Source organism: Anomalospiza imberbis, chromosome 11, assembly GCF_031753505.1.
Source record: "Anomalospiza imberbis isolate Cuckoo-Finch-1a 21T00152 chromosome 11, ASM3175350v1, whole genome shotgun sequence".
Taxonomy (NCBI): Eukaryota; Metazoa; Chordata; class Aves; order Passeriformes; family Viduidae; genus Anomalospiza; species Anomalospiza imberbis.
The window spans coordinates 11,897,956-11,925,835 of NC_089691.1; the positions used below are offsets into that span (position 1 = coordinate 11,897,956).

The following is a 27,880-nucleotide window of genomic DNA, read 5'->3' on the forward strand; positions in this document are numbered from 1 at the left end:
TATAGTGAAATAGACTATTTTATTGCTGCACACGTGCTTACACATTTCTTCTTAAATATAATGTTGCTCTAGTAAATTTTACAATCTTCTTGATTCAGCAAGTGGGTAGTAGTAAATAAAAAGGACAGAGGCAACAAAACACAGAAAGGACACTGGCAACAGAAGAAAAATCAGAAGGTTTTTATTTTGTGATAAAATTATTTGCAGCAAGACTAAAGTGAATTCAAATTTAAGTTTTGTCCTGGCTCATCTTAATTACAGAGCTTGCCTGCATGCTGACCATCTGCTTATGCATGCTTTTGGACAGCCCTATTTTGCCAAAAGGGATGGGGGGAGTTAAAGGATCCCAAGTAATTGGACAATCTGACAGGCCTCACAGATGTGACCACTAAGTGCACACAGACAGATGAGGCATTTGCCTGGAAGCCCACGTGGACTTGCACTGCTGGGGAGGCAGATCAAAAGGCCACGCTGACCTTTTCTCCCACATGTACAACTGCAGCCTCACTTGCTCCACACTTAAGGATGCAGGAATGGAATTATTCAAGAGCAGCCATATGGAAAATGCTTCACAGCACTGCTGCTCCCCCTCTGCCTTCCTCCTGCTTTGCCCACTGCCAGTGTCCATTTGCCTTAGCAGCTGAGGCATCTGCAGAGAAAAGTTTTAGCACATTCCTTGATAATCCTGCTTCTGCATCTCACTCAGTACAAGCAGAAGGCAAAGGCCATGTCCTGTTCTCTGGTGGCTCTGTGCAAGCCTCGTGGGCTGTCACAACCACTGCTGTGGAAAGCCAACTGCTAAGATGTCAGAAGCGGAATTTCTGCTGGAGGAGGAGAAGAGATGATAAATTAACATCCTGCTTATGTTCAGTGTTATCTTCAGCTATATACAGAGGAGAAACATAGAGGAACGGAACTGAACCAACTGAGTTAAGCTGCTGGTTTCTGTAGCAGATTTTCATAAGCCTGACACTCCACTCAGGAAGAAAACAAGCAGTTCTCCTTTCACCCTTCTTTCTCCAAAATATATGGGACTTCATATTAAAGCTTCCTCGATAGCCCTTCACCCTCCCCGAGTTCAGGGAGATATCTTCATCAGTTGTGCTGCGCTCTTTGGTGGTCCTGTCAAAGACACACTGAGCTTAGAAGTGGACATGGAGGTACATTCCCCAAATCACAGAAAAGCACAACTCCTCTCCACATCACTGTCCCAACAAGCAGCATACACCTGCTGCTTCCTGCTTCCATGCAGCAACACACTCCTGTGGAGGGACACATCCTCCATCCTCATCCTAATATGACTGCAGGAAACAAACCACAACAACTCCTTGCACTTCTTCACAAGGATTTTCAAACAGAATTGAAGTACATGCTGCTTGAATAGCCCTGCCGCCACCATCCCCTGCCCCAGAGACTTGATCTGCAAGAGACACCACTTAAACCCAGACGACGAAGTGCACAAGCATCTGGGGTTCAATTATATCAATGAACCTCATCCCTGCTCCCCCCACCCCAGCTCTAGCCACAGCTTCTGTTAAGTGCAACTCAATCCTGACACATGATTTTGCCAAAGTTTGGCTTTCCCCAAGCACAGTGGCCAAAGCCCAGAGTCCCCTCCTCACAACTGAGTGCAGCCTGCTTAGTGCAGGTGGTGCCCAGAGTCTGCCCATCTACTGCCAACAGCTTCAGTGCAGGAGAGGAACAGGCAGTGAGGCTGCAGCTCCCACTTGCTGTGGGCTATCAGTCTCTCACCTGGTGAGATTAGCAAAGAAAAAAACCCATCCTCCCAATACATCCACACCTGAATCAAGTCCCTGCCAAACCCCAGATCTCCTAACCCCTTAGCCATAAGAGGCACCACCACCATTACAGAAAACAACACCCTGAAGCTGCAGGGGATCTTTGCCCAGTTCTCACATCACATAATAAAAGCACACCTGGCACAGGATATTTCAAGCTCTTGCCTCAGGAAGTGACCAAAATGATTGTATGAGGTGGTCACAGCAGCCCAGTGCCTGTGCATGTGCTTCACTTAATGCTTCTTCTCCCTTGCACATCATGGGAACGTATACCCAGCCTGCACCCTGGAGACCCTCCCAACACACCATTCCAGAGATACACAACTCCAAGGGCAGCTTATTTGGCAAGGCAAGGTTATGCAGGGTTATCACCTGCTGATTAGTGCCAAGGAGAAGGAACACCATTACCCTCATTAAGAATCCAGGCAGACAACATGAGATAACATGACCTACTGCAAAATACAGATTCAAAAACATTCATTAGTACACACAGTGAATTTCCTGGAGAACAATGAAGCTACAATGCTCAAGGCTGAGCAAAGCCAGAAGGTCATAGAGTGGGACAGCACCCCCATGAGACACCCAAAAAGCCCCTTTCCTTTTAAAAGATTTCCAGTGATCCCTCTTCCCAGACCCACCAGCAAGTCAGCCTTGCTCTACCACAATGGACAAAAATACAGGGAAAAGTGCTGTTTCCAAGAAGAAGGTGCTTCTGTCCCCTCTTAAAAAGGGGTGCTCTTCCTTCTTTTGTGCATTGAAAGCTATTGCTTTCTAAGAATGGAAGGATTCTGGTCTCTACTGTATTCCCAAAGATGCTTGTTCAGAAAGCAAAGCTTTTAAATTCTGAGCACTTCAAAGCAATGAAAAGCTAGGGAAGACCTGGAAATCACGTGGTGGGGTTTTTTTTTTTTGTGTTTTTCCATCTAAGTACTAAAATAGCAGGTGAAGACAGTGCCTTCCACATAGCCAAGTACCTCTCTGTCCCCGTTAGGGAAGCACTACCCAGTTCTGCCAGTCTTATAATGCTGACAGCGACAGTGCTGATCTCCTTTCCCATACTCTTATTAAGACTTTAATCCAGTTTTCTTCCTCTGCTGCTGGTAATTCAACAAATATTCTGGCATAAGCCAGTTTCCAAAGTGTGATACTGAACCACAGAATGGGATGGATTCTAACCCCAGGCAGTAGGAAGTCCCCAGAACAGCTCCCTCACCATTCCAAACAGCTCACAGTCTCCTCTCCACAGTGTAGTGTACAAAGGAGCAGCTACTGACTTAGGCTGAGCTTTGGGAGCTACTTCTGAAAGGAGAAACAATAAAACAAAGTAAAACCAAACACAAACCAGAAATGCAAATGTCCAGACACAAATAAATTAAAAAGAAACCATGCCTGAAGGTGGATGGGAAGGAGGACAAAGAATGGGAAGCGGGACATTCAGACTCAGATGTTCTTGCACTCCAAGCCAACGCAGTGAGGGCTGTGCAGGCTGCATATGACAGGCAGGGTTTGCACACATCAGCACTCAAGCCCTATACTGGCCAGGAGGTTTTCTAGAGCTTCAAGTTTCTGGTTGGCTTCCTCGATTGCACTGTAAGTCTGCACATTGCTGGTGATGTGGAAGCGGATGTCATCGACCAGAGGGATGGAGTCAGTCTCTTGCCGCTCCTCCACGGCCTCTGCGTTCTCCTTCACGGCAGCTGCAAACTCCTCCAACTCCACCAGCTGGACCAGCAGGACAAGAGAACCATTAGGAACACAAGAGGACATATAAAGAGATGCAAAGGGTTGGGATAATGGTCTCAGACACTGTTAAAGGATCCCACAGAAAAGAAAGGAAAGCTAGGATACCTGGAGACCCAAATCCTCCTACAGACACCACTTGGAGATGCATCCTGCCATCCATCCAAAGGAGACAGTAATACTCCAACAGTAAACAGTCTCAGCTGAAGGCAATCTGCACCTCCAACACTGCCCTGTAACACCCTCTAACTAAGCATCCCTGGTTCTGGTATTGGAGCACATGCACATATATGATATTCCCCCCAAAAAGGCTCCCCAGCAGGAACCAGGAGATGTTGCCAGACACTTTTAGGCAATGTCTTTTAGCACAGAAGCCAGTGGGTGCTTGTGCCCATTTCAGAACTGGGAGCCACAAATTACAATTCTCCCTTGACTCAGGCCCATCACCACCAGCAAGGCAGCTGCTCTGCTCTGCACTCAACCTGACAGAATTGGGTCACCCATGAATGATTCTGCACCAGGTTCCCCAGGAATGCGTGGTGAGCTGAGGGGTGAGAAGCAGCTTCCATCTGTCTACACTACTGAACTGGGCACAGTTCAGTAGTGGCACAGCACAGCAACCTGGGCACAGCAGGTTGCTGAGCTCTGATCTGCTACCACACTGCCAAAATCTCTCCCTGCTGCCATCAGTGCATCTCCACAGGATGCTGGCAACCACTGATGTCTGAACATCAGCTAGGGTGGCTCTGTCTGTGCCAACACCCTTAAGAAGAAACACTGCCAATGCGGGGTTCAAGGACTCTCACTCAAGCTAGAGAATGGGGAACACAAAAGCAAAGCCCTACCCTGATCATTACTTGGGATATTCAGCATCTTTTAAATCCTTTTTCAGAACCCAGAATCCGGGTACATGTTGATGTGTCTGTCATTCCCAAGCTATACACCGAACAAAGTAACAGCTCCAGAACCATTTCCTTCATTGTTTTCTCACACCAAAAATAATTTCACACCTTTCAAGCTGCAGGTGAAAATGTTACATTCCCATGTGAGCTGCACAAGCCATTTATAAAGATCTGTCTCAGCAAAAAAACCCTTCACAGGTTCTAGTTTATCCTTCCATATGGCAACTTTCTCCACAAGTCCTGAGACTAAGCTATAATCACTCAGGTTAACACTTAAATTGAGCCCCATAAAGAAAGCTTCAGTGTTAAATTCATTACTTCTTGCTGTTTGACAGCAAATTATCCACTGAGCAAACCCCTACTATTTGATTTGTCATCCTGGAGGAGATTAGAGGTCACATTGATTTTTTCTATCTAGAGCATTATGCCAGGAAGAATTTCCCCCAGCAAACACTGAAAAACATTTCCTGCACAGAACTCCCCTACGCACCCCTTTGGCTTCTCCAGGCTGCAGCTGGTGTATTGAGGCAACACCATGGCTACTTGGGCACAGTGGCTGAAAGTTCAGTGAAAATCACCTGTCCCCGGTACTGGGAAAGCTTTTTGGGCAACTTTTTCACCCCACATTCCACAGAGATGTGCTAGCCAGGGACCAAAATCTGGCTTATTGTGGTGACATCAGGTATTGCCACACTCCTCCTCTGTCCTAACCCACCATATGCCTTGCTACTTAACTGCTGCTCATTTCCTGGAAGCACATTAATCCAGAGAGGACAACCATTAACCACAGACCAAAGTACAACCATTCAATCTGTTGTGTCTATGGCTCAGATATACGGGCACACGTGGTCACTGCCATGGGGAGTGTTTCAGTACCTTCTCGATGATCTTGGCCATGTACTCAGTGCACTGGTCCTCCAGTCGGGTCAGCTGGAACAGCTTTGCAATCCTCCAGATGCTGATGATGTTGTCCTCATCGAGGATCTGCGCCAGGGTCCTGCCACAGAGGCGCTTGAGCCCGGGCAGCAGGTACATGTCTGCCACACACAGCACGTCATAGGCGTTCTCTGGAGACAGCTGCAGTGCAGAGGGGAGTTACTGCCCGCTCCTGAGCACGCTGCCTGTCGCTGGCAAACTAATGTGCTGTTTGCACATTACTGGACAAGTGCTGACTGTGGACAGACAGGAGCTCTGTCTTTCTGAGCTCAGTTACCACAGAGGAATTTGAAGTGCAGCAGAGGGTTTCTCATGCTGCAGGTAACCCCTCTAGCTAAGCACAGGGCAGTGCTGAAACACCCAAGTGCACCTGGCTGCTAAAAAACGTTCAGTGTAACAGTGGCGGGTTGTTTTTACCAGACATATTTCCAAGAGACAAACAGAAGAGGCTGGCCGGACAGAGAAGCTTGTTCCCACATCTTTCCTCCCATTTTATACTGCTGGACTTGCATTTTGTGAAAAATATGCAAAATTCTCTTTAAGAGCCATCACAACCTCTCTGGCATGGGGGGTACACTCAAGGACAGAAAATTGAACTCAAAATAAACTGTAGGTGAGGCCCAACTGGGTAAGAACATATTTTGCACATCAAATACTAGTGGAGCTCTAACATGCCTTCAGAATGGACTAAATTAATGGACCAGATGCTCAAACTTAAACTGTTGTGAATGGCCTTTAACACTTTAAAGCTCTTGAGCAAGGAACCACCTTCCCATTTCCTTCTTGGGTACTTGGAAGTGATCTGAGGATAAAAAAAACCTATAGATAAAGTTGGAGACACCACCTCCAGCTTCACTCAGCCTCTTCCCCTTGGCCAGGCAAATCCTATTTTTGTCAGCCATCTGCATCACTAACCTGGAACTAGAGTCTCTCTCTGTTCCTGCTAACATGAACTGCAAAGAGCTCAGTTACCCACATCCATTCTAACAGTGGATCTGCAGGACACTGCATGCCCTGGCTGTGGAGGAGCTAAGGGCCCCTACATTTAGAGACAAAGCCACACTGGTCTGGATAGAGGAATGATAACTGGTGCAGCCTCATCAACTCTCCTGATAACCAGTGAGCAGCAAACACACTGTTGTGCACATCTATACATGTGGTTGTTCACTCTGACAACTGCCAACTGATTTTTTCTTCCTCCACAGCTGTCTGCACCTGTGTTTGGAGAGACAGCTCCCAGCAAGTGACCCAGCTGTGTAAGACCCTGCAGCAGCTGGGCAGAAGAATGCAAGATGTAGGAGAGCCATGTCACAAGGGCTATGCATGCACATGGGATAACAAAGCCCTTGGGATTATTAATCAATGCTGCTTTGTCCCTTCATAAGCTGTGGAAACCTCAGGAGTTGGAGGTGTTTGAGACAGTAGTATTAATGGCTGCAGCTCCTAACTGCTTCATCAAGGACAAACCCAGCAAATGTTCCTCCAAGAACTGCCCTGAAGCCTACACAAGAATTCTGATCAGCAACTTGTCTTTGTGCCTGGAACCCTTTATGTCCTCTGCACTCTTCCCCATAACAGCAAACACTGTCACTACTGCATGGCAGAGAGACACCATAAATCCTTTGCAAAGAAAAACATGGACTTGAGAGTGTTGATACTTGGCTGGAGAAACACAGGACAGGGAGAACACTCCACGTGTAAATGTGGAACTTGAGCTATATTCCTGTCTTCCTAACCATTTTTTCTGGTAGTGTCTCATGACAGGTGAACTTTCTGCAGAAGCTCACATCTTGGCTACTCGGTTTGAAACCCAAGCTATGCACCATTCTGCACCTGAAACATATGAGTAAGATCCTTTTAACTCCTACAATTGTTGTTGGTCTGTCCTCCTGACCCAAGCCCAGACAGAGCAGCTGAGGCACCCTATGGAAAGGAATAGCTGCTTGGGAAACATCCTTCCTGTGAATCATCACAAGGAGGGCAGGCAGACTGGGGAAGTGCAAAGGAACAGGGTCAGGCTGCAGTGCAAGGGAACAAGGTCAGGAGGATCTTCAAGCAGCTTCTTTCCCTCTCTGCCTGCCCTTCTTTCCCTCTCAGCCTTTCAGCAAGTGGCTGAGGCAAGAGTGCAGGCAAGTGAAGGATCAGCTCTCTGGCATATCAGTAGCAATCCTGCCCTTGCTGCCTGTCAAACACTTCTCTCCTCACTGCTACCCGCAGGTGAACAGATCAGCAGAAACAAGGTCACAGCTGTGTGCACTCTGTGGATGTGGCACCTAATCCAGAGCACAAACATTGCTCGGGGGAAGTGACACTGGCAGGTGCAGCAGCATCTCCAGTCACTGCCCTGATGTCAGAATGTGTTCTGGGATCTTGCAGAGAGACCTGCTGAAAGCATTTGCCACAAAACCAAAGCAGGAAGCTAATTAAACGCTGGGATTTGCTGCATCTTCCATTAGGCTGAAAAATAAGTGGGTTAGGGCTATTTTGTTACTGCCTGCAATATTGAGCACAGCAAGGCACTGGTCTCACAGTGGAACATTTGCCCACCCCAGTAATAAATAACAGCAGAAATAATGACTTGTTACAAATGGAAAAGTAGGCTATGAGTAAGGTTATTTGCCAAGAGTAAATAAGCAGAATCTCTCAACCTATCCAGATCTCCAAATGTGTTCAATCTGCCATCTACTGGCAGATGCTTCTCTTATCTTTCTACAGAGCCCAAGAGGGAAAGCTGCAAAGCCCTGTATTTATCCTGTCAATATACAGCATGCAACCTAATTTTCAGATTTTTATTGTGGGATAAAAGACTACAGATTTGCTTCCTGAACATCATGCACATGAACTACAACCCTGCCTGGCTAACAGCATACCCCAGTATGTGGATTCCTGACACAAAAGTGAAGTAGCAGAGTAGGTCAGTGAAATTTAAGAATATACACACAGACCCTGCTCCACATTTAGAAAAATACTGCTGAAAACACCTCAGAGCTCACCAGCACTGAAGGAAGGACCAACGGCTGGCCTCACCTCTGTATCATCACTGTAGATGTAGTAGAGGACTCGGATGAAGATGTCTTCTGAGATGTTGTGCAGAGTCACCACAGGGATGCTGGGCTGTGTCTGTAGCTCCTCACTCTCACTGAAATGATCTTCGAGAAGGGCTTTGAAATAATCACTGCGACCACAAAAAAATGCCTGGAGAGGAATGAAAAACCAAAACATTGACAACTTGCTTACTGCACCAAACCAAAGGGCACTACCAACCAGCTGTCAGAGCAACTCAAAGATATTTCAGAAGTTCAGACTCTGTAACTTTGATTTTCCCTACATTTTGAAGCTGCATCTCCAATATTTTCCAGACCTTATTCTATCCATGCCTACCCTCAGAACCACAAAAACAAATGGTAAACTCAAGAGATTCTAAATTAGCACAGCACTAGGGCAGGACCTTGAGTTGAGATTGGATCTCAAAATTCATTCTTACTGCTGTTCATCTGCAGATCAAACATTCCTCTCTCCAGACACTGAACTCCTGAGCCAGCAGCAGCAGATTTTGCAGCTGTGAATGCTGTAGCTGAATTTATAAATTTATCTCCACACCGCTGCAAGAAAGGCAGTCCTTGCTGCTTTGTTAAATGCTTTAAAATGCAGTTTTCCAGCAGAATCAATGCTGCTCCTGCAGAGTATATCCAGCATAGAAGGAGTGGGGGACACAAGTAGACTAGATTCATGGCAAAAAGGGAGGAGAAGGAAATACAGCACAAGCACATACCTTATGGCACAAGAAGTTGTAATCCTCCACACGGAAACACACGTCAGGACAGCTGTTGAAGTTGTCAGTGCTGTCAAACGGCAACTCCCCAAAACCAACCTAGGAGGAGACACCAGAAAACCCTTCCTTTAACATTCCTGCTTTAAACACATTCAGGGTCCCAAGTTCAGACTGCTATGTTTGCCCAGAAAATGCCATCCCTCTATTTCCTCAGCACAGTGCTGAACATCAGAGGTGCTCTGAACACAGATTCCAATGTCAGGAAATGAAGAACTTGCACTCCTTAAAAGAGACATTTCTGGTACAAGTTACAGCTGCCTCCTTTATCCATGGTAACTTCCTGATTCTCCATACACCTTTGGAAAGTGTTTCTCTGCCATCTAACAAGGCAGATAACCAGGTGGAGGTGAAGTTTACTTCATGAAGTAGGTATCATAAGTATGCTGGAGCTTAGGACCAGCCTTTTACTGGGTACATGTAACAACATATAGATTACATCCATGTATACACCAGTTTCAAATGGTTTGGTTACAATTATTGCCTCACTTGAATAATCCAACATTGCTAGAGCACATGTTAGATTTTTGATTTGATTTGCAGCCAAAGATACTGTTGTTGCAATATTAATACTCAAGTGAATTATTTTAACAACACACCTCCACCCAATCCCACATGCCAACAATGACAGCACACACCAAAAAAAAAAGCCTGTTTGCCTTATGTTATTTTAAAGTGATATTTCCAAATATTTTCCCTTTCACCTTATTCTATATACAGTGTAATTCAATTGAAAAAAAAAAAGTTTATATTCACAGTCACGTAGCCAAGACAGTCTCTGGAAACAAAAGTTCCCCCCTGGTTCTTGCTTTCCATAAACATGTCCCTGAGGATAAGCAGTTTATTACTGCTGTCTTTCATCCAAGAAAATTACATCGCAAGTTTGCACCCAGGAAAACCCTGGGCTGACTATAAAGACTGGATTCACAATAGCAGACTGTCCATTTCCAACCCACCTGCCTCCAAGAGGGCTTCCAGCTCTACTGAGGAGCCAGATGACTCTTCCCTCCTGAGCTGAACAAAGACACAGACTGGAACACACTGGGTGGGAGCTCTCAGCCTGGCTCAGTGAGGTTTCTCACAAAACATGTTCTTGGATGTGGCAAGGCATCAAGCTGGCAAAAGCTCACACCACCACTGACCGCGGCAACCTGGACCCATCCACCACACTCTTTCTGTCCACAGCAATACTTGGCAGCTTCTGATTCCTAATCACAGGAGAAACCCAGTGATGTAAGTCATGCACAAGGCTACTGCAGTAATGCTGGCTCTCCATAGCACCTCCCTCCTGCAGTCATACTCCACTGGGCAACTCCTGTTCCAGAAGAGATGCTGCAATTCAAAGAATGTTGCCCACCTGATCTATCACCTGTTTTTCATATAGCTACAACACAAAGAGCACCACCTCATCAAAATGAAATGAAGTTGTCCCATTTGTAGATGCCCCAGGCTGCTATTTTACTGTGTCTTATATGTCAAGGCTTTGGTCCTTGGTCCGGGGATCTGCAGCCTCACTCTGTGGCAGTGTGTTACAAACACCAGCATCACGATGCGACTGCCCACTCTGTTTGCCTTGCTGTTCTCCCCACCCTATGCCTACAGCTTCCATGTCCTCTCCTACAAATTCTGACAGAAATCTGAAGATTACAGATTTGCAGGCACATCACAGATAAAACAAACCTAGAAACAAATTTTGACAAGATGCCACTTTGTGGCACAGGAATTTTAATTGAGATAAATGCCACATCTTCCATATGCATCCTTTCTTTGCTCTCCTTTCATTGTCCAAAGGTAAATCTCTAAGTGAGTCTATCCCTCTGGAATGGATATGGGAGTGTTATTTGTCTCAGAATTTGTCTCCTGAATTATAAATTCCTCTGGGCTCAATTTCCTGTTTCTAGCCTTGCCTGGTCCCCACTGTGCTGCTCAGGTTTACAAGGTTATTTTCAATTCCTACTACAAAAGCAGGTTCATGTCTTTGTTTCTCCTGTTCAGCATGAAGTGGCTTTGCAGAATTTTCCCTTTTACTCCCCTTTCAAGTCTGTACTACTTCTACTCTCCTCCCTTGTCATGCCTGAGGAATCTAATCTCTTTTTCAGGATCTGCCTGCAGAAAATTGGCTTATTCCTCCCACCACCCCTATTCATACAACCTCCTTCCCAGGCCTCTATCCAGGCAAAGCACAGCTGCCAAAGTCAAGTATTCTGCCCAAGGAGCACAACACAGTCCAGCCTACAAGGTGCAAGCACATTCACAATAACTCAATCACCATATAGAAATACTCTGAATACTCTCACTATCCACCATCACGTAGGGAAGACCAAGTCTTTGCTGCTGCAAATTTCCTATTAGAGCTTAAATAGATATGTTGCTGGAGGCAAAAACATAGAAAACAAATCAGTGGCAGCAATTTGTACCTTGGCCAGATTATCTCAGCAAGAAAATTGTAAATAAATTACAACACAAAACACAGGGGTTGGTGATCGAAGAGAAGATTAGCAGCTCACAACCAGATGCAAGTGTATTGGATACAAATCAACCCTAAACAGGAAACATGTTGTAAATATTTCAGTTCATCTGGCTCTGCCAAATGGGCAAAGCAAAGCACAGGAGTCACTGCCTTGGACAAGCACAGTATACAGATGCAGACAGACAAGATGAACCCATCTACTTGTTTCAAACTGTTCTTCCTATGCATGACAAGACCTAGTTTTACCCCCAAACTGGCAAATGGTCTCTTTTTTGCAGCCACACCACATATCAATATGGATGAAGAGTATTTATTACATGGCAAACTCTCATCCTTTAAGTCTGATTTCATCTTGGTTTTGAACATAAGATCTCAGTAAAAAAGTAACTGAAAAACAGTTACAAGGAAACCATGTGCCTACAGGGTCATATACTGGAAGCCCTGGAGTCTGTAACTCAGAGGTCACCTGGCAGACGAAATGAAGAACCAGGCACACAGTGGGAAGCCACATGGTCTTTTACAGTTGCCTGGCTTTTCATGGTATTTTACTTAAATCTGTCACTGCTAAATTTTATTGCAACAAACTGAGGAAGCAGCTGTTGTAGACAGAAAAACCCTGGCCATTACTACTTAAAAAAAAAAAAAAAAACCAGAGACAACAACCACACTTGTAAAAGGAAACACTGGGAAAAAAAGCCTTTCAAGCACAAATAGGAAAGAGAAACAAGGTACCAGAATTATAAATGTGTTTGAGATTTCAAAGAATAGATAGTTCTCAGTCTAGGAAATAATAATGAGCTGTAATTGGATATGAAACATCCATTATTTTTTTAGTCGTGTAAGATACCACTAACCATGAAATTGAAATGCACAAAGTTTCGTACATCATCCAAGTATCAAAGACATGACATGCAAATTATTTGTTTATACTGAAACAGAAAGCTGAATACATCCCCATTTCATATAATATGACATTATATGACATGCATCAGCTCAAAATGTTTCTTGCCAAATTCTGGAAATGCTGGCTTTTATCCAGAAGACAAATACCTATTTTATTCTGCATAGGCTGGAAAAAAAAAAAAAGGTATGCTTCTCTTCAAAACACAAGATGTCTGTGTGTGACTATTCACTTGTTCCTGACATTTTAGGTTACACAGTTTGTGTCCTATTCCCTGCAAGGCAGCAAACTCTGCAAGAATGAGGATGTGCAATGCCTCTGTCCCAAAACAAAGATGCCAAATTAATAGAATTTAACAATTTGAAAACATCAGAGTAAGAGATAAATTGCAAACAAACAAAAAGGAACAAACAAAAAGTACCTACAGAGAGAAAAATGGCAATCTTTTAGAATTTTTCAGGCTTAAACAAAGCACCCACACATGTGCATGGCACAAAATTCCCAGCGAGCAGGTGTGTGTGCTCATGCCCTCTTCACTTGTACAGCTGTAATAACTCTAATGCTGCCTTCATTCCAATCTATGAACACAGCAAGAACACCACAGCTCACAATTCACAGCACTGTCAGATGATTACACTATTCCAATTTCCTCCTTTCTTTCCAGCTCCTATTCTACATGAAAGAATTAAGAAGGAAAGTGTTTCTAACTTTAGAAGAACAACTTAACAGGAGTTTTCCATCAAGGTCTGGAAACAAGCCATCAAATTCTTTTTATTTATGAAGTGACTTAAAATATATGTAAATCTCACTATTTTGGGGCCCATGATCCTTTTTTTAATTCCTGGGGAGGTAATCTGAAGCTTACTTACAGTATCACCTCCCTTTAAAGCCTGCAAACATACAGAAAAGCATATTGAAAGCCACAAAAAATGTACAGTTATTTGAAGAAGGCAGGTTACACAGGAAAGATTTCTGAACTGGTAGTTGTGAACTTGATGAAGGAAAAAACTCCCTCTATAGTGAAATATATCTGAAAACAGCCAGCACAAAACATGTTGGCTTATAAAGGTAAGAAACCTTATTCATGTACACACACACACACACACACTGCACCAGGCAGGTCTCTTTGGCAGGGAACAGAAAGAGAAAAGGCAATAAAACTTTGCTATATCACTCAGTCATACAACTTCTAGTCACATCAGCCACCTAAAATGAGTCCACATTATTAAATACAGTGGTTGGTATAAAAAAGAGAACACAAAAAGGGCATATATAAGACCAAAATACATCTACTGATATTACAGAAAACACCAGATGCAGCAAGAATTAAGACAACTAATAGTTATCCTGTTCTGCAAATGGGAGAGAAGATCCACATATGTGATCCTATCTAATAATATAATGGTATTTTAACATAGTCATCATCAACCTGGGGGCTATTTCTGAGGGACAAGACATAGCTGGAAAAAGCAGATCTACTGCCAGTCAAGTTAAATTCTCTTCAGAGGGACTCACATTTCTGCTGGAAATATTTTCAGGGTTTGGAAGCATCTCTCCATTGCAGTGTGTCAGTTCCTAGCAAGCAAGCCCAGTAAGCTCCCCTTCACCTATTTATCTCTTTGGGTACCAATACCTGCTGCTACAACATTTCTAATTCTCAAGAAGGATGGCAAAGAGAAGAGCTGGGGGCCTTGTCCCATTGTATTTAATGGGGAAATCCCCACCAACCACACAGAAAGGGTTTTATTTACCAAGATCCCTGCTGAGGGGAATATCCAAGGGGAAAGACCAGCACCGGCAGCCTCATTACACAATTTTACAGCATTTCCAAGCAATAAAAGCCTTTCAGCACTTGGAGCACCAAAAAACAAGCAAGCACTAAAGTCTGTATAGCAATAATGTGAGTGGACCCAAGTGAGCAGATATCCCAGCCCCAGAGAGCCCACAAGGAGTAGAAGTGCTCCCTACCCGCAGTTCAGCTGGCAGGGCGCAGTCTGCCAGGAGAGCCAGGTCTTCCTGCAGCCGGCAGTTACCTGTGGGCTCAATCGTCAGCACTTTCACACAGGTCCCCGGCTTGGAAGAGACTGGAAGAAGCAAAAAAACAAAAGAGCAGAGATTCCTGAATTCCTCTACAAACTTTCTCTCTCATTTAGATAAAAGACATGCCAGGAAACCCAGTATTATTGCTGTTCAGCTTTCACTGCAAAACACACACAATTCCTTCTATGCACACACACATTCAGCATCCCTCAGTGCAGCCTGTGAGCAGGGCTAGAAGGGGATGCATGTATTGTTGTCTCTCCTCAAACCTCCATTTAATTCCTTATCCTGGAATATCAACTGTGGGAAACAAAGTTGTGACAAGCATATTTCAAGCCCAACTTGCTCTTTGGAGTCCATGTCATCAATTACAGTTAAGGACCATGGATCAGGCTGCCCTGATCCCTGTAGAAGCCACTCACACACTGCTTTCCCCAATTACCCCTAGAGCTAACAGTGTCATCTAAGGTAAAGCCCATGCCAGGGAGCTTTTAAAATTAATCTGCTTCCATGCCTTTCTGCTCTGTCACATGCTTTCACTGGCTCCCACTTCAGCTGTGCTGTCCTGACTTTACTGCAAGGAACAAAGGGATTTATTCTTGTTTAGCCAGTAAGTTCAGCAGGTATGAGTCTGTCCTCTACTCCCTAAATCACAAAGACCCCAAAGCACCCAGACACAAAGCATGTGCCTGACCTAAGCATTACTACCATCAAAGAGCTCAAACAGACCATTCAGAGACAGCAATTTAATTTGCCTTTTTCAGACCTAGAGTGTCTTCCATTCTTGTCTTATCAGCCTACACAATAAAACAGCCCATTAAAGGGAAAGCAAAATACATGATCATACTTTAGTGGTCTTGCTATGACCAAAGTTGTTGTGGAGCCCATAGAAGCCAACCCTAACTTCAAACAAGTGGCAGCCCAAAGCAGACCCACTATGATACAATGCTACTACCAGCACAGCCTTTCTTGTTTCTGGCTACCTTGCTCCATCACCTGAGGTTTGTTCCCAGGTCAACATGGTTTGGGGGAAGAACTGGAGCATGTAAGACATTCAAGAGTTCCTGGCACACAAGGAAGCATGTGAAAAAATACAGAGCACCACTGGAAAATGCAAAGTTGTGTTGAGGAAGCCTTAAGATACTGTTGGGAGCCAGAGAGACACAGAGTTAACTCCAAAGCATTCAGAAGAATTTCTGACAGGTATGATTCACCACATTAAAACCCCTCACAGGTGAATCACGCCACCTTGAGACCTCATTTCTCCTGACATTTTGCACAGCATTACATGAGCTCCATCAGATGACTCCATTGGGTCGTGGGCGAAACAAGACCACGACGTGCCACAAAACAAGATCTCCACCCCCTCCTCCACATCACTGCTGCACCCTTCAAATATGCCACCACTGTACCTCTCCCTAGGCCGCATATCCCAGAAAGATTTCTGGAAAGGAAACAATAATCTACCAGTGCAACACAGTCAGGTGCCATGATTGCTACACACAAAGCTCACCAGCAAGGAGACAGGCTGCCCTATTAGCATGAAATGCTACCCTCAAATAGATGACTTCCAGGGTAAATAAGCTAGGAGGAGGCCTGGCACCAACACAAACCAGACTGAGTGCATTTTCTCAAAAAGCCCTGATCACTTACACAGCAGCATGAGAGAAGGAAATTTCTTACTTTGCAATTAGAAATTCTTCATGGCAGAGAGAAACTGTTATTTATTGAAACAGCCACCAGGTCAGGCTCTGTAAGTGCTAATGGACTCAGCAAGTTTTAAGTAGTAGTCAAGGCAAAGAGCTCTTCTCTTGGGATCTACAGAGCATCTGTGCACTTTCCCAGTGACACAAAAGAACAGTGATTTTTCTGAGAAGCAAATCTATTCAGACACTGCATCTCAATTCCAAGGGCACAGCATTTGGTATCACTCAGAAATCTTTCCTAACAGAGACAACAAAAATCAAAGTTGTGAAATAGGAATAAGCTGCTGGCTGTCAGCAAGGAGCAGGGACCATGAAAGAGGAATGCAAGAAAGATGAACAGAGGGGCTTCTGAGAAAAGCAACATAAACAATGCAAGGAGCTGAAGGGAATAAGCAAATTGTGGTTGAGGTTGAGACTGGGTTTCTTCCCAGTCTGGCATAGCTGTATAGCAGTGAACATCACCAACCAATGTATCAGCTGCCTTGGTTTTCCTGCTCAATACTTCTTTGCAGTCTTCTGGTTAAATTGAGCTAATGTACCACAAAGCATAAGAGCCACAAATAAACCACACTAAACTCCCAAAACCTTCAAAATGTTCACACTCAGATACATATTCTTCCCAATGGCATAATTAGCTATAAACACAGATTCTGCATATCCATTGTCTTTGCTACAATGGTAAGCATCTCAAATCTTGCTCTTACTCTTTTTGGCCTAAAACTTGCTGAAGTAACTTCAGAACATTTATTTTCTAATACATGCACTTTTACAGGAAGAATTATGGCTTAATCTGGACAAATTGTTTGAGCTCTTCTGAACACTGCAATACTTTTTTTCTTTTATAGCCACAATATTCACACAGGGGAAAATAGGAAAGCATTTACACCCAAATATATCTCAGGTGCAAGAGAAGGCACTGGGTCATCCTCTTCCTGTACTACTGTCTGTGCATGCCAAGATACTAAGTGTTTTTGAAATACTGATTAACTCTAGATAATGAGACTGCAGACACTGCAATTATCCAGTGGGGCTGCAGAAGCTCGAGTTCATCTTGTTTTAACTTCATACTACAGATGTAATACATGACCCTGCTCTGCAAACCTCAATCAGATGTATGTTCCACAGCATGCACTTGGAACAGGCAGAGGTTCCTAAAACATTCAAAGAAACAGACACACTTGTCAAGTGCCAGACACGATGTGATCTAAGATCTTTCCAATTTTTTAACTTCTATAACTCTTACATATATGCCTTTCTGCAGAATCAAATTTTCCTGGCTTCCACATGAGATTTAAGAAACAAACTTTTAACAGTTGTTCTATTTGTTTGAATCTGTCATAAATAAAAATCAAGACTAGTACTTCCATCAGTGCTTTAAACCACCTATTCATAGTCTTCTGTCAGGCCTCAAAATTGAAAAACTGTTCCCTCCCCAAAGAACAGAGAAGTTAAATGATTTGTCCAGTGCCATTGTATTTCCAAAAAGTGCTTTTATCTAAAACTTCCAACTAACCTGAAACTTCATTATTTTCCATCTGAAAACCCACCAAGGAGTCAGCTTTTTTTTGCAGTTCACAGATTTAAGCACCTTTTCCTTCCACAATATAATATGAGATTTTAACAAAATTAATTAAGATGGAATGTCTCAGCTAGACCCTGAGAGAAAAAGATAAAAAGGAAAAAACAGATCTCTGGCATCTCATTGAATTACTCTGATATCAAAAGATGATACAAAATAATTTTGTTACCTGATTTCTGAGTAGCTTTTATTTTATATTCATTCACCATTCCTCTTTTTTGCCACTAATTTAATACAAACTGATACCTTACAGTTTTTGTAGATACCAAGAAATGCATTTCCAGTCTCTTCAGGTCCATGTTTACATTTGTGTTTACAGAGCAGAAGTAAGACCTGTGACACAGCTTCCATAAGGAATTGCACCCTGCTTTACATAGGAGCAGCTGTAGCATGGTAATCTTGTACCCCACCACCACCAAACTACTGCACATGTGTAAAGGGAGACCTGCACATGGTAATATCTCCCATGTGATTTGCAGATGAGGAATTTCTTGAGCCAGAAACATTCTATCAATTATGTCCTGCAGCTTCAGGAGGCTTAATAATCACAACTCGTATTCAAAAGGAAAAAGTAGAACAGCAACACCCCTGCCTCTTGGATCAGGGAAGAAGATGCTATTGACTCTAAACTATAGACTGGAGTCTCGTCTCAAACAAAAATTAACTTGATTAAAGTAAAGAAGTTAACTCAGAGCAACAGAATGAGAATCAGAAGCTTTCAGCCTGAAGGTTTTGTTATCTGATAATTTTTTCTGCTTCGTGACTAACACCACTTGTGCTGCTCTGATTGTTCTTCACGTGTGCATTAGCTTGAGCTAAGGAGGTGAATGATAAACTCCAAGTGCTGGTCTTCGTGCAATAAGCTTTGGATAACAAAAAGTCCTTAAATAGAGGATTGTTTCATTTAAGATTTGGCACATCCATGTGTTACTAATATACACATGCTTTCAGAAATACTTCTTTGCTTTTAACAAAGGAGTTCTATCTCCCTCTGCACTCATTTTAGGCCAATTATAAAATATTTTACTTTGGTTAGGGGTCAAATAAATGCAGAAAATTACCTCTAACTGTATATATTTTATCTTTCTGGGGATTTAAACAACCTCCATGTTGGAAGGCATTTCCCAATATATACTCCACCATGCTCAATTGAATGTCTGGCAACCACGGCAAAGTTCTGCTGCCATGGCTGCTCTACTATAAAGAAAGCATTCAATATAAATTACAAACATGTATGTGTCAGAAACTACTACAGCTGCCCTACAGAAAGGCCATAACTGAAAACCACCATGCAAACATGGAAATTTCCACAACAGAATCATTTTCTGGAAGCCCCAAGGACACCATGAAACATCTACCATCACACTTTGCTGTTTCTCCCTGAAAGGGCACACAGACACAGAAGAGACAACAGCAAGCCAAATGCTTACCAAATTCATAGACTTTTTTACATTTGGTCTCCAAATCATCGATGAGGTCCTGCAGCCGGCACTGCTTGGCCAACCTCTTGCAATCACTGACATATTCTACATCGATATCTAGACGACCTGTCAAGACAAAATGCAGTCAGCTCACTTAATCCACAGGATTTAGGTGTAAAAATGGCAAAAAATAAGATTTGAAGACTTGATAGCACAAAAATTTAGTAATTAGATACACTGCCTCACTTTTCAGCATCCACTTACAAGTCAGTACCAGAAGCTAAGACTTGGTATTCCACCACCACCCACCACTTAAATCAATAACAGTTTGGCATTTAATTTACGTTTCCACTCTCCAGGGTTTACTCTAATAGCTTCATTCAAGGGACCAAAGACCAAACAGGCTATACAAAACATGTCTAATTCCCTCAGAAAATCAAAAAACAGCAACACAACAGCAGCAGGCATGACAGCCACCATTGAATATCTGGCTTTGGGTAAGAATAGACTTTAGGCTCACAAGTTTTCTTCCCAGGATCTTTTACAATCACTGAAAATGTGGCAAGGGACATTTCTGAACACACTGTATTAGAAAGGAAGAGCCTTGAAGACAATGTTAATTGCTGGCACCACCTCCTGGCCTGAGATAGTTCAGCATTTAGCATGCCTACATTATAACACTGGGTATTTTAATAGAAGGTTTAAGAACAACTTCTGTTCAAAAAAATACTAGAAAGTAGTCAAAGAATTCAGCACACATTGCTCAGGTCTGCCAAACTGAAATGTCCTACATGGGAAACTGGCTTTTCACCACCTTACGAAGCTGTTACACCAGATGACAGATTTTCCTTTCTTAAGTTAAAAATACAGTCTCCAAATCCATCCAACCAATCAACCTTAGCTGATTTTGGTTTAAATTGACTGTATAATTACTGGCAGGACAACAACTGGCAAAAGGTACAAACTTCTTGGAAGAGCTGGTGATTGCTCACATTCTCCCTTTCTGCCAGCAGAGAGGATTTGTTGGCAACTCACACACCCAAACACTGCTGAGTGCAAGCCTGTGCCTCTCAGTGTAGAGGCACAGACAGCTGCCCACCAGCCATGTAAACAAACACCAGAGGGCAAGGTCATTTACCTGTGTATAGATACTGCAGAAGAGCACCAAAGGCTGCTGGGTTAATCTAAAATAAAACAAGAGAAAGTAACATTTGGAATCACCATGAATTTAACAATAAGTTAGAAACATGATCCTGAGCAACTAAGAAAAAAAACCTTTTAAGTAAGAGCTCACACATAATGATTTCCTTGCTCCTCACATAACTAATGCTGCCACTCCACCTGCCTTACACAGCTCCTTACTGTTTCAACTGATACTAATCCCTCAGGTACCTCAGGGGACAGGACCTGACTAAAGGAGGAATTCAAGAGACATGGTTGTAACACAGGCTTTGCAAAATCCAGGTTTTCACTGATCATAAACATTTCCACATCTTCCTAATTCCAGAGGAAACATGTTCTTGTACAAAAAGAGAGGAGAGCAGTGTTCTGAGAAACTGGAATTATGTTTGTCACAAGAGGATTTGCACTGCCAGAGTCAAGTTACAGAAATCTGTGCCAGAGTATTGGTGGTTAATGGATGGAATGCACTTATGGCCTATTTAGTTCTTGCTGGAAAGGCAACAAAAGGGACTCAATTAGTGCCAATTATGGAGGTGATGTCTTCACCACAGACCACCTGTCCACCAGGAATTAGACAGACTCAACTCATCCCAGAGAGGGGTGGTGATGCAGCTAGCAGATGGTAACAGCGACATGCTACTGCAATTAAGATATGTTTGAATCCATGACAGAGGGAACAAATGGAAGGTATGCAATCTGCAGCTTTTTGTTATCTGAAAAAAATGCCATTTTACTGCATAAAGTGTGTTCACAAGCCCTTCTCCTCAGCTAGGGTCATTCTGAGTCCCAGGAGCCATTCACTGTGGAAGTTAACCCTCAAATCCATTTTCCTCACCCAGCTAAAACAGCAAAAGAAAGGAAAGAGCTGGAAGCACAGCCTTGCTCACCAGTGGGTGCTTCAACACTATCATGTTTTTCCCCTTCCATTTGGTCTCAAACATCTCTGCAAAGTAAGCGCTGCGAGCGCTGAGGATGCAGCGGTGAGCACAGAAGGATTTGCCATGGACGATGAAAACAATGTCACTCTGGTAACCCTGCTCCAGCAATCTGTGAGGAACACAGAGAAGGGAAACTCGTTGCAGGATGAAAAAGGAAAGAATGGAGTAATGCTAGTGGGGAACATGGTACAATTAGGTCTAAAATAACAAATATCCATGGGCATTGCAGTCTCTCCCTGCCCAGCAGGAAGGCCAGCATGGGGGCTGGTGCTTCACATACTGGAGTGGGATGCCTCACTCCCTTCCATAACTCAAAGAAGTTTTGTTAGTGCAACAGGGAGGCTGGAGAATGAAATCTTGCTGTCTTAGGTGAACACCAGGAAGAGATTTTAAAGTGGATTTTAAAGCCAAGCACATCTTCAAAAGTTAATACTGCTTTTAAATTGCCAGATGTCAAAAAAAAAAAAAAACCCTGCAAAATGACACAGTTTCAAAAATAACTACTCTGCTACAAAAATGCAACTTTCCTGCTCTCTGGGCACTGTCAGTGCTCACAATTTAATCCCTTTACAAACAGGAGAGGACTTCATGTCATCCACCCTCAGAAGAAGGAAGGATGTGACAGGCATGAAATGCAGGCAATTACCACATCAGAGGTGAAGCCTCACTTATGCCAGCCTGCCCATACCTTCATTCTTCAAAAGGAAAAAAACAAAACTGCTAGTTTTAGAGTTTACAGCAACCATCACCAGTGTTTGTGTTTCCAATGCCCATCACTCGCTCCATATATATCCTCACAAACATCCTCAAGAGGTCCCAAGCATCATACTCCTTCTAGAGAGCTGGAGTGGCGCACAGAAAGGTGTGGAGCCACACATGGAGCTGCTGTCAGAGTCTTGAATGCTAATCTCTATATCCTGCCAATAGCACACCCTTCCTTCTAAGTGTCTTGCCTCAAACCAAACAGAAGCATTCGGTTTTTACTTTTTTCCTCCCAGCTGTTGCCCTTTGTTTCAATTTTAACACAAGGTCTGCTTGAATGAGAAGCAGAAACCAGCACATTTTAGCTTTCATGTATGCTCAACCCTGCACCATCTGAGCCACAGTCACCAGGGCAGTAATAAATCACCCTGCAAAATTCTACTTCCCTGAAACACAGAATCTGATTTTACTCCCATAAAAAAGTTTCCTTCCTCCCCTCTTTTCCTACAGCTTCAGAAATTAGGACACTGTAGCACTGGGAAGATTGTCAGATTTTTTTAGGACTTATTAACATTCCAGTTTCAAAGAAAAAAAAAAAACACAACAAGGTTTTAACATTTTTAAGTCAGTCCAAAGGGAAATAATAAGGAAAAATAAACCAACCAGCAAGTCTGTAATAACATCAGAGTTACCAAGGTAGAGAAACAGCAAGAAGAAAAGGTTGAAACTATTCCTCTACTCCAGAACAAGTTAGGCTGCCACTCAAGCTCTAGTACAATGTGGGACAGGCAACTTTCAGAAGTATTTTAACAAATTTTAATAACCAAAAAGAAAGAACTGGAAAATGTCACTGTGAATCAGTTTGAGGCTTCTTAAAGTGCTCTGTTTCACAAATGAGAAACATTTTATCAGTGTTGAAAATTTCAGCTTGCAAGCTATAGTACCTTCAGGTCTGAAACAATTTCAGTTGACATACTATCCTAAATTGTTGATGTGGTTTTAGTGATCTGATTTGGTTTTGACAGTCAAGGATAACAGTTTGAGCTTCTGCATTATAAAGACCAGCTTTCTGTTGACTCGAGTCTGTACCCAGCTCACTGGAGGCTATGCACACACACACCTGGAGGTGATCCCTTAGGGCACAGAGGAACAGCCCTTAGGAAGCTCTACATGCCCAGGAATGAGAGAGGGTACTGATCAGCTGCCTTCCAAGGCTGCCCTGAACAGAGCTCGAATATGCAGAAGAGCTCAGCAAGGCTGAGGGGATGCTCTGCCCATGCTCATGTCCTTACCGCTGCAGGAACACATCGTAGTAGTCCCTCTTCATGCACTTGGCTGTGATCTGTTTGTACTCCTTCAGCAGCCGGCGGATAGCATCACTCAGAGCTCCGTACAAACAACGCTCTCCATCAAAAGTGTTTGCCTCACACTTTGCTCCTGTAAAACAGGTACAGGCCAGCAGGCAGAGTTAGATCCTACTCCAGTGTCCCCACATGGTCACTAAACAAGTATGTCCGCTGGCATGTTTCACTGTGGTCCCCTCTGCTGATGAGCACATTGACAAAAACTGAGCTTCCCTCACAGGTGTACAATCTAAAGCTGCCCTCCCACAGACAAATCCCTTTCTAACAAAGTCATGACTTGTTTAAACTGACCTGTGTAAAAAGCCTCTCAGCATGGCTCCAGCACTGTTCTGGGAAGACAAATCTCACTGAACAAAGAGTGCAATCATTTCTTGGGCTGTTAAGAAGTCCTCCTAGAAAGTATTTCTGCTTTGTATAGCCTCTTTAGGTTAGAACCTGCTAGAAATTTGGAGGTTATTTGCATTTTCCTATTTAGAATTACACAAGTGGTTGATTAAGATGCTAGGAATGAAGTAGAAAACCAAACTTTTTGAGATGTGACTCTGCATTCTGGTTCCTCTGGCAAAACACTACCAGTGCCTAGGGGAATTTGGGTGCTGAGAACCAAATGGGGGCAGGCACTTGGCCTGAAGAATTGGTCTTGCTTTGTTTGAGATTAGCAAAATCCCTTTTAAGTCCTGCTTACAAAGCCAAGCTATCAGTAGAGCACAAGAAAGTTTTACACAGACAATCCTTCCTATGAGGTACAACTCTTAGATCAGCATATTCCCAACACCACTGCACCCTCAAAAAACATGAGCTGTGATTTTAGAAAATCACAGACAGCTTTTAGACTAATCACAGACAGCTTCCCTTTCTGTGCATTTTCAAGATTTCAATCAAATCAAGGAATTTTAAACAATTTCAAGAAGCAAATTCAAGCAGCAAATGGCCTTCAAAAGAGATCATGAAGATGTGTGCAGGGCTCCCTCTGTAGCCTGAGATCACTGATCAGATGGTTGGTTGTAACAGAAGAAGTTTCCACACGGCACAGCTAGAAGGACATACAATCCCAACGGACCAGAGAAAGACACTGCACCCATATCAGGAGGACACTTTTGCTCACCATTGGCTAGAAGATAACGTACAAGCTCCTCATGTCCACACAGACAGGCGTAATACCTGACAATAACGAGACAAAGAAAATTAGAGATGCAGTAGGAAGCAAAATTCAGTGTTTTGGCACATCACCACACACAGCACTGAGCACACAGATCACAGCACTGAGCACCCCTGAGAAGCCTGGGAGACGACTCCTCATAGGAGTGAGGAATCACTACCAAATAGCACAGAAGCCTGATCCCAGCAACAGACTAAGCAGGATCTGTTCCCAGCAATCCTAGGCACTGCAAGGAGATCTCAAGGTGGGTTCAGCCTCTTCTGTTGCACCACCAGCTGCCAAATCTATCCTCATTTTAATGGAGATCAATTCATGGGCACTCAGCAGTCCACTGAATTCTCAAAAACACTCCTTGCTCTTTCTGTTGCCAGTCTGACTGTCACACACCATGCCAAGGAGGGAACAGCACCCACACTGGGTGTACAGCAAATCCAACCCCCAAAGTTCTACTCCAATGAGTTTTGTTTTCTCTTTCACAGTCTAAGCCTTTCATGATTCTCTTTCACAAGGACCTCAAATTGTCCTACAAATTAGGAGAATCTTGTAATGTGCATTGCAGCAGCCAAATGTTAGTCTACCTTTACTTTGGGAAGTTATTCTGTACTCTAAATATATTACAGATGTCTAAATGTCCTTTGAACTGTAACAAGCTCACAGCACATCCCTCAGCACCTCCAGGAGGATTCCTCATGACCTACTGCCAGACAGACTGTGATCCCACAGTCACCTGGCATTTTACCAAGCTTTCCCCTGAAAAGACTGGCTACAATGCCATGGCCTTTGGTGGGGGAAGAGCCTAATCCAGCCAAGAGCAGAGTGCTTAATCCAGGTAATTTGGACACAAAACCCTGCTTGTCAGCATCACTACAGCAAGCCCCAGTCAAATGAGGGGACAAAGACACACATAGCACGGCACCCACAGGGAAGAGAAGAAGAACTACACAGCCGAAGCTCCAAAAAAGCAGAACCTGAGACATTTTGTAACAGTGCTCATGGCTGCTGATGGAGAGAAAGTAAAGGAGCTCTGAAGGCCCTACCCCCCGCCCAGCCAGTGCTCCAGGCTGCAGCACTCACAGGGGTGTACTGTCCCACTTATCACGGACATTAATTTCCACATCTCGCTGTTCAAGAAGGTATCTGGAAAAAAAGGGAGAGAGCAAAGTTATAACTTCATGCAGCTACTCACTCAGTCACATTCTCCTCTTTCAGAAGATGTAACTTCCAGTTCATAGAGTAACTTCCAAACGTATGACAGGATCTTGCACTGGACTTTGGGAACTGACAGCTGTGGCTGAAGGGGCGTCAGCCAAATCTTCAACCCAAACAGTCGTATTCTACAGCATGGCCTGGGAGCTCCCTTCAATTTTAAGTGGTGCACATGGGGAAGGAGGGCAACCAAATGCATCTCTAACAGGGCAGCAATCTCAAAAGAAGCCTGAGTACTTCTGCAGTACCTTCACATTCCCCAGCAATGCTCCCAACCTGGATGCTTACAAACAAGTGGCCAATTTTTTGAGGCTAAGGCTGGACTCCCCTCCTGCTCGAGGCTTTTCCTGACAAAAGCAGCACCAGTGTCACTCCAGATTGCTCTTAAATCCTGCCACTTCCTTGTCCTGCACGTTTAGGCTGGATGCAATGCTGCCAAAACTCTCTCCTTGACACCTCTAGAAGCCAGGTTTTGCCTTGCAGACAAATCTCCTGCACAGCCTGGCTGTTGTCAGAGCCTGTACTGCAACAACCACGTGTAAAAGTCCCTCTCAGCCTTCACAAAGACTCTTGAGTTTTGGTTTTTTATCACCCACCACATGAATCCTCTCTTTCACTCCCTTCACCTCTGTTGTCTCAAACTTCAGGTTCCTCTGAACACATTCAACACATCGAGCAACTCAGCTCCTTTCTGCTCAGTCCCACGTGGTCAATTTGACCCCCCTGCTCTGACAGCACTCTCAGACTCTCATTTCTCCACCATTACTTCTATACAGGCAATCTTAAACCTCTGTAAGACCATCCCTCAGACCCCTCCTCCTGCAGTAAACTTGCAATTTACTGCTTGCAGTGATTTCATCTAACACAATCACAACAGGTAACAACATTCTCCAGACCTTATCTATCTGCACACTTATCCTTCACTAGCAAGCACCTTGAAACAGGTTGCTTTGATTATCTAGCACATCACACATTAAGAGACCGAAGAACCAAGTAGGATAAAGGGGTGAAGAACAGTTTTAGATTCAAACCATGAGATGCAGGAAAAAAGCTTGTTGTAAACGCTGAACCTTGCATTCACCCAGCAGACAACAAGCCCATCTGCCTCCTGATCCGAAATCACTGCAGTTAAGCTGTGCTGCTTTGAGATGAGCAAGGAAACTTGGCCTGAAATTGTAGTATCCCCATATTTCTCAGATATACTCCCACAGTCTAGAGCACAAGGTGTCTAAACATTTCCATGACGATTGCATCTCAGGGATCCAGCTTCCTACCAGCGCAAATACCACTGCCAACAGTAAAGAGCAGCTGGAGAGGAGCCTTGCGCAAGGACATTTGCCACAGGCAGCATCCACGAGCACGCAGTGACCGTCGGACACTCAGACACCTGCCGGAACCGGGCACACCTCACCCGAACCTAAGCACCCCGGCAAAGCCCCGGTGCGCACCCAGCTCCTCGGGGTGCAAACAAGCGGCATTTACGTGACAGCCGCCCTGACGAGGCCCGGGACGAGCTTCAGGTGAACACGTCCCGGCGAGGCCGGGCCGCCCTGACAGGACAGGCCCGACCCCGCTCGCCCGGTGACCAGGGCGGTTAAAGCAGCGGCGGGTGCGAGGGACCCGCTCCCCGGCCCGGCTCACCGCACGCGGCTCACGTCGCCCTTCTTGCAGCTGGTGAACAAGTCGCTGGTGTCCATGGCCGGGCCAGGCCGCGGGGCGGCGGCGCCGCATTGACGCGGAGAGCGGAGGAGCGGCCGCGGGGCCGGGCCGGGCCGAGGGGCAGCGGCGGCGGGCGGGCACGGCGGGCGCTGTAAACACGGCGGCGGCACCGCCCGCCCGGCCCAGCGCCGGCCCAGCGCAGCGCCCCCTGCGGCCCGGAGGAACAACTGCCGGCCGCGCTGCGTGCGGACACGCGGGCCGGGGCTCGGGAAAAGGGGAACTGCCCTGAACAAACCGGGCTGGAACCGGGGCTCGGGAAAAGGGGAACTGCCCTGAACAAACCGGGC

At 44.4% G+C, this 27,880-nt stretch overlaps 1 protein-coding gene across 2 annotated transcripts; it reads right to left on the minus strand.

Annotated features, from left to right (window-relative positions):
• ABTB1 (ankyrin repeat and BTB domain containing 1) lies at positions 1-27,714 on the minus strand. 2 transcript variants are annotated; one of them, XM_068201941.1, is made up of 12 exons: positions 27,516-27,714; positions 25,743-25,805; positions 24,615-24,670; positions 23,438-23,582; positions 21,393-21,552; positions 20,462-20,507; positions 19,333-19,449; positions 14,546-14,661; positions 9,150-9,248; positions 8,405-8,572; positions 5,318-5,518; positions 1-3,521 (listed from the first exon to the last, which is right to left on the minus strand). In XM_068201941.1, exons 1-12 carry the CDS (start codon positions 27,569-27,571, stop codon positions 3,315-3,317), a joined length of 1,434 nt encoding a protein of 477 aa, XP_068058042.1. In that variant the 5' UTR covers positions 27,572-27,714; the 3' UTR covers positions 1-3,314. The 2 variants fall into 2 exon arrangements, with proteins under 2 accessions (XP_068058042.1, XP_068058043.1); XM_068201942.1 differs by having other exon boundaries at positions 25,706-25,805; positions 27,516-27,673.
• Between the last annotated feature and the right edge of the window lie 166 nt (positions 27,715-27,880).